Raw genomic sequence first — 6,873 nt, forward strand, 5'->3', positions numbered from 1 at the left:
TGTGCATATGTCTACTCAAATGTCCAAATGGACACTAACAGTTTAAAACCATTAAGATTTTTCAATTTTTACATTAAGGACAAAGTCTAACAAAATATCTAACAAAAAGTGAACGCTTTAAGCAGTGCATATGTTTACTCACACGTACAAATAAACACAAACATGAGGCAGGACACTAAACGGTCCCATACAGGGATCGGGTTGTCTTCTTGCAAGTTGTTTCACACGGTGAAACAGTATATATATAGTTATTAATGGAAGGGTGTACTATATGCTATTATCTTTAATAGACCAATGTTTGGTCTTAGCGGATTTTAATCAGCATCATTATCATCAGTAGCTATTAAATTACTGATGTAAAAATGTACTATATATCATTATTTTACTATATATGTAGCTATTAGATTATTAATGAGAGAGTATAATATTTGATAAAATTATATATACTGCCTGGCCTATTAATAATAGTATGATGGTAAAACTAATAACATATATTACCCAGCTCATTAATAAACTAATAATTATATTTAGACAAATCTTATTTGAAATTTTGATCCAAAAGCTAAGCGGTTAAAGCTGAATGAACCCTCACCAGTAACTGAAAATGAAATTTCAGTTATGAGCAAGGTTGCTGAATGAACCCTCACCAGTAACTGAAAATGAGATTTCACTTAGAGAGCAAGGCTACTTTCCTTGCAAAGGTGGACAAAATTGAGTATGCACTACACGCAAGTATTAAAGCAAACTCACACAAACATCTTTTTGACTTGTGTTTTGTCTGTTTCTAATAATTGTGTCCTCATTATTACAGCTTCCAAACCCGCCGAATCTCAGAAATTGGCCTCAGTTTAGAATCCAAGTCTTGACAATATACCGAAGAGAATCCAAGTCCTTACATTATACAGAAGACACCATAAGGTCCAAAGTAGTAACAGGTCGTAACGCCATATTTAATTAACGAATATTGATTTGCCATTTAGAGCACGCCGCGCCCCGCGTGCCGTGCCGTAGCGAGCCGAACAGTCAAGGACAAGGGCAAGCGGGAAGGCACGGCAACATTAATCCTCCTTTATCCCTACACGTGTTATCATCTTGTTGCAGACTCAGAGCGCTGGATAACTTTATGCACAGCTACACATAAATAATAATACAATCAGTGAGCATCAATATACATTATTCACCTTTTACAATTGAAAAACATTAATCATCAAAAATACACCTTACCTGTCTGTATTGTGCCATATCACCGGCAGATTTCCTGAGCTCTACCACGTGCAAACACGGGTTCACCTCGAACACCTAGTAAATCCAACAAATTATTCCATCAATATGAACATGAGTTTATTTATTTAATTATTTATTTTATGGGGAGTTCAGTAGAGCGAGGCTCACTCACCTCAGCTGCAACGGAAAGGTGGTTGTTAACCTTCGACTTCGGATCGATATGCAGTAAATTTAGCTGAAACGGCAGGGTATAGCTGTTCAGTTTATGTTAAAATTTCATATCATAATTTATCATTTTAAATTTGTATTTTCGAACTTTTTTTTAAATTTTAAAATAATTTAGAAATACAATTTTAAGGCATCTCAACTAACTTAAATTAAAATTATTTAAAACTGGAAAAAAATATATTTCAAAATTGAAACTTATTATTTCAAAATTATAAATATATATTTTGGAATTAGATTAAGTTTATTTAGGATCAGTTTCAATATTGGATGGAAGAATAATATTTCCACTAATAAAATGTTATTAAAATAGTTTAATCCCTGAAAGAATATGTTTCCACCAATAAAATATTATTAAAATAATTTAAATGGGTACGTAATAAACACTAAACCTGACACATACCAATCAGTCTACCTTTAATGAATCAAAATTTTAAACATATATTTTCAGTAGATCCCTGTTACATCAAATTTATACCTTTAATGAATCAAAATTTTCAACATATATGCTCAGTACCAAAATTTTAAACATATATTTTCAGTAGATCCCTGTTACATCAAAATTATACATCTACCTCTACCTCTAATGAATCAAAATTTTAAACATATATTTTCAGTAGGACCCTGTTACATCAAAATTATACCTCTAATGAATCAAAATTTTAAACACATACTTTCAGTAGAAACCTGTTACATCAAAATTAAGATTTAAGGAAAAAAAACTTAAGCCCTTCCCAAAAAGACTAAACATTCAACACCTATCTGTCGCATAAATACTCGACATTAGCCGCAGCTTTAAATGAATAAATACTAAACAGTGGCCACATATTTACAGTAAAAGTATAAATTACAAACCCTGCTGTTCTTTCTTTGGACTTGAAACCCCATCGCTGTGACCGTTTCCTCTATTTTGTGGACGATATCCTTTGCCGGGTACATGGATGTGAATCTCGTCTTTCTCTCAGCAGCACCCTGCGTCGTCAATTCAATCCACTTTTAGTCACATCTGCTTTAACTGACAAGCATGTTCGGTTACAGTTTTTTCAGCGAACGAAACGTAACCACGTAGACACAGAAAAGAGGATACCTCTTCTTCAAACAAACCGGAGAGATCCAGGCTGCGGGACATCGCTATTAACTGAAAAGCGTTCATCAGAATTGGTCCGCTCTCCTCCGTCAGCATATGGTCCTGTTCATTGCATATCTAGTCAGAACGCAGATCAATTACAAATAAAATCCATAAATAAGAATAGGACAGCCAATTGCGAAATAAATGAGGCCGGCGCATCAACACATAGCGGAGCCACTCAATTGGGTCTGAAGTAAAGCCGCAGAAGGTCACGACTCACATGGGGCCAAAAACAGGATAACTCGGCAATTAGGACAACAGAAACATTCACAAATCAATGGATGCCGAAGGACGAGCATGAAATTATTTTGCATTATGAAAATATCTAAAATTATAACCCGCCAGTTTTCTGCCCGCCAACATCCAAATGGAGTCTGACAATTTACTGTTATTATGCCTACTGCACAACGATATGAATGTGAAATTACAAAACGCGTCGACCATAGGGTCCACAGACATATGTCGCATTTACGTGGCGAATGAAAATTGATCGAGTACCTCCAGCTACAAAGGGACAACATGGGCCAGGACTATTTTGTTTTCTATGGGGACTGACGCCTGTAAGAATTGAAATGTAAGATTATGGAATCTGGATTTACTAAAATTTGTTTGAGTGAAGAGGATAATTGAACCTAGATGCTTAGTTTACAAGTGAGGTGTAAGTTTGTCTTGTTATTTAAAATAAAAGTATTTATGCAGAGGTGTAAGTTTGTGTTGTTAAATTATGTTTTAAATAGAAAAATAATATTAGCAATAAATAAATTAGGTAAATATCATGAAAAAAATTATTGTTAAAATGTTTATTTGGTTTTGTATATATTTTATTTAGCATTTAAAAATATAATTTAAATTATTTAAATAATGAAAAAATATACATTATAGGAAGAAATTTGATCCCTCTTGGCTCACGTTAGATCATTATCCGCTTTATTAATCATGTTAAATCATTTCATGTTAAATCGTTAACTCATATTAAATCGATATTTAAAATGAATCTAGACGGGTCTATATTTAAAATAACAAATAGATTTTAAAAGCAAATTTTAATTATGGTTAAATACCTCCGAGTTTGTAAAAGCCGCATCAACATCATCCAGACAAGTATCCTCTTCCACAAACTTAGCCGGGGAATAGCCTTCCTTAAACCACTTATCTTCCACTATCTCTGGTATAGTTATACGCTGTATGTTCAAGAACACACAAAATTAATTAGGTCAGAGGGTTTGGAGTTAAACAAATCGAACCTCTAACGGAAGGTTTTCACTTACAGTCTTTGGATTGGGGTCCAGTATTCTTGTAATCAATTTGCGAGCGCCAAGAGATAGCCAATTTGGGCACTTGAAATCGCTTTTGAAGATCTGCACATGACATTTGTGTTCACTCAAATGTCAGATTATGACCAATCTAGTAAAAAATTTAATTTAATCCAGCTGCTGTGATTTTGTATCTGGTGGTTCCATTACCAGTCATAATCTAGTAAAAAAAATAATTTAATCCAGTTGTTGTGATTTTGTATCTGGTGGTTCCATTACCTTCTGATACAGCACTGCGAGATTTCTGTCTTCAAATGGCAACCAGCCTGTCAAAAGAACAAAGAGTATGACACCGCAAGACCAAAGATCAGCAGTAGCACCATCGTATCCTCTGTCAGCAATCACCTGCGCCAAACAACCGTTTAACAACCCAAATATCAATTGCAACTCTCATTAACTCTGGATTTATAGCATAAACTCGTGAATAAATTGTTACCTCAGGTGCCACGTAATTGGGGCTTCCACAAGTAGTATGCAGTAACCCATCTGCCTGAAATTCCAGGATCAAAGATGATATCAGACATCCCTATCAACAATTATTCTGTTATTTCCATGTTCCAAATATTATTGCAGACATACCCTCACTTGCTGAGGCAGTGCGCTGAGTCCAAAGTCAGATATCTTCACATTTCCCTTCGCATCCAGCAGAACGTTTTCCGGCTGAACATTCCGTTTCAAAAAACACTGTTTACGTCAGATAAAACGGGTAGAACCAAGAATCACCATACTCCAACAATACCGTGGTTTTCACTGCACATATATATTATACCTTCAAATCTCTGTGGTAAATACCCCTACTGTGACAATATCCTACGGCATCAATAAGCTGCTGGAAATACTTTCTTGCCTCGTTTTCCTCCAGCTTGCCATTATACGACTGCATATGAAAAAGGGAGATCTAGTTTTAACACCACATGCTAGGCTCTAGCAACAACTGCAGAAAAACAAATACAGTACAGCAAGCAGACTCACGATTTTGTCGAACAATTCACCCCCTGTGACAAATTCAAGAACAATATATATCTTCTTCTTACTTGCCAATACCTGTTTCAGAGCCAGAACCATAGTCAAATTAAGTGACCTAGTTCCAAAATCTTCCTGTAGCTACAATTTATGAAATCTGAAGCTGCGTACCTCGTATAATCTCACAACATTTGGATGCTTGATCAGCTTCAAGGTGCATATCTCACGCTTGATCTGCACACATCAGAATGACCCCCAAATTAGGCATACATTTGCTTTCCTGTTATATGAAAAAAAATATATCCTTTCTAAGGATACAATACAGAAATTTTTGTTCGCATTGTAGTTCAATTGGTTATCGCTGTATTGCTATGTTATGAAATATATTATGCTGTATCGCTATGTTATGAAACATTATTCAAAATTTAAATCTGCAACGATGAAGACAAAATACATTTAAGCAAGTTCTTACCTGTTCGACAAACTTGTAATGGAAAACCTTGTCCTTGTCCAGAATTTTCACGGCATAGCTCTGCCCTGTTTCCACATTAATTGCGAACTTGACTTTGGCAAAACTTCCCTCTCCCAATGTCCGTCCTAGCTCATATTTTCCAATTCTGTTCTTATTAAGGCTCATTCCCCCTGTTTTATCTCTCACCATAAATGCCCCTATTCACGATTTGCTGTTCGCTCCCTGTAATTAAAGCAGCACCTTACAATCCGATTCAGCCTCAGATTGTCAATTCCAAGACCGGGAAAGCAAAGCTCAGGGCCGCTGAAGGTCGGAAGCAATCGGAATTTTAAAGTCTGGATAAAGGTAGGGAACCCGTGACCTTGTCCCTTCGAGAATCTTATAAATACGATCTCAGATTTTTCGATGTCTTTTACTGGCAAAACCCAGCAGCAGATTCCTGATGATACCCTGCCATGCTCTTCTGAGGATTCTTCAGACCTTACTACAAAAAATCAGAAGTGGCGACATTAACGAGATCAGGGCGTCAGAATGGAAAGCCCCGCCCGTTTACAAGGGATTTCACCTATTGCTTTGAAACAAACCTGCCTTTTCCAAGGGGGGAAGAAAGAATCTCTTAAAACCCTGAACAGCGCACGATGGTAGTACAGTTCGTCCGGCTTATAAATCTCCAAGATGTCAAGATCGTGAAGTCCACATTATCAGAAAATGTGAGGAGGGGTTTGGATGAATGCAAAGGCTACCTCCAATTCCCTGCAACCCTGTTGTAGACGCCCCTTGTTATATATAAAAGGAGACCTACTAGGGATTGATGACATTGGGGTTTACTCTGCAGTCTTCACACGCCTTTCTTGTGGTTTGTGGAAAACGTCAGTGAAGTGGGATTGAGTGACATTATCATTGAATTATTGGGGGAAATCATCACCGTGTTCACTGCAGACGCGGTACTCCTCAAGATTTAAGTGTTTTCCACGTGAAGCTTTGACAGCGTCATTAATATAATAATAAATGCCACTCCTAGGGCCTTTGGCATTTTGTTTTTCAATATTTATCTCTACACCTGTAATATCATGATTTTATAAAGAAAAATAAAAGAAAAAGGGAAATCAGGTCACTCCAAGAAAAAGATAAACCGGCCTAGCTGTAAGGGATTGATTTTACGAAGGGGAAAATGAAAGGAAAACGAATACCGGCGAGGTAGGTAAAGCTTGGTTCCAGTTGGTCTCCCGCATGCTCTTTGTAACCAGGGTTACTACGGGTCTGGTGAGAGAACTCTAGCGTACGTGTAGGCTATTTGAGATTTTTAGCCGAAAAGCAAAAGAAAAGAAAGAGTACACGTGTAGGCTCAGGAAGAGGCCATGGTATTTAGGGTCTTTGTGGTATTTAAAAATATTAAATATTTTTATTTCTTTTTTCGTTGGGAACCTATTTAATTTGATCTCGTATTGATACAATGTTAATTGAGGTCCTACGAAAGGTATGGTTAATCTAGTAAATAACTTAAGTTTTATAGTAATTTTTTTATAGTATTTGTTGTTGATTTATTC

The 6,873-nt window shown here is 36.2% G+C and overlaps 1 protein-coding gene across 2 annotated transcripts; it reads right to left on the reverse strand.

Moving 5' to 3' along the window:
- Positions 1-735: 735 nt before the first annotated feature.
- LOC149146854 (CBL-interacting serine/threonine-protein kinase 26-like) lies at positions 736-6,194 on the reverse strand. 2 transcript variants are annotated; one of them, XM_089437877.1, is made up of 14 exons: positions 5,327-6,194; positions 5,026-5,088; positions 4,864-4,935; positions 4,661-4,768; positions 4,471-4,575; positions 4,328-4,381; positions 4,111-4,236; positions 3,847-3,936; positions 3,640-3,759; positions 2,537-2,638; positions 2,305-2,421; positions 1,397-1,459; positions 1,225-1,299; positions 736-1,131 (listed from the first exon to the last, which is right to left on the reverse strand). In XM_089437877.1, the coding sequence occupies exons 1-14, from the start codon at positions 5,513-5,515 to the stop codon at positions 1,024-1,026; spliced, it is 1,392 nt and encodes a 463-aa protein (XP_089294003.1). In that variant the 5' UTR covers positions 5,516-6,194; the 3' UTR covers positions 736-1,023. The 2 variants fall into 2 exon arrangements, with proteins under 2 accessions (XP_089294003.1, XP_089294004.1); XM_089437878.1 differs by having other exon boundaries at positions 4,471-4,551; positions 5,327-6,192.
- Positions 6,195-6,873: the final 679 nt, after the last annotated feature.

The sequence above is a fragment of the Pinus tabuliformis genome, chromosome 9, assembly GCF_031772625.1.
Source record: "Pinus tabuliformis cultivar Carrire ecotype Pingquan chromosome 9, CPIR1, whole genome shotgun sequence".
In the NCBI taxonomy this organism is placed as follows: Eukaryota; Viridiplantae; Streptophyta; class Pinopsida; order Pinales; family Pinaceae; genus Pinus; species Pinus tabuliformis.

Bases quoted from the DNA above. Each gene is read 5' to 3' on its own strand.
- LOC149146854 (XM_089437877.1), bottom strand. From the start codon at position 5,515: ATGGTGAGAGATAAAACAGGGGGAATGAGCCTTAATAAGAACAGAATT. The intron at 2,422-2,536 runs GTATCCTCTTTT...TTGACGACGCAG, and splicing joins CCGGTTTGTTTGAAGAAGAG to GGTGCTGCTGAGAGAAAGAC. The intron at 1,460-2,304 runs GTTTGTAATTTA...CTGCCGTTTCAG, and splicing joins TCCAAAGAAAGAACAGCAGG to CTAAATTTACTGCATATCGA.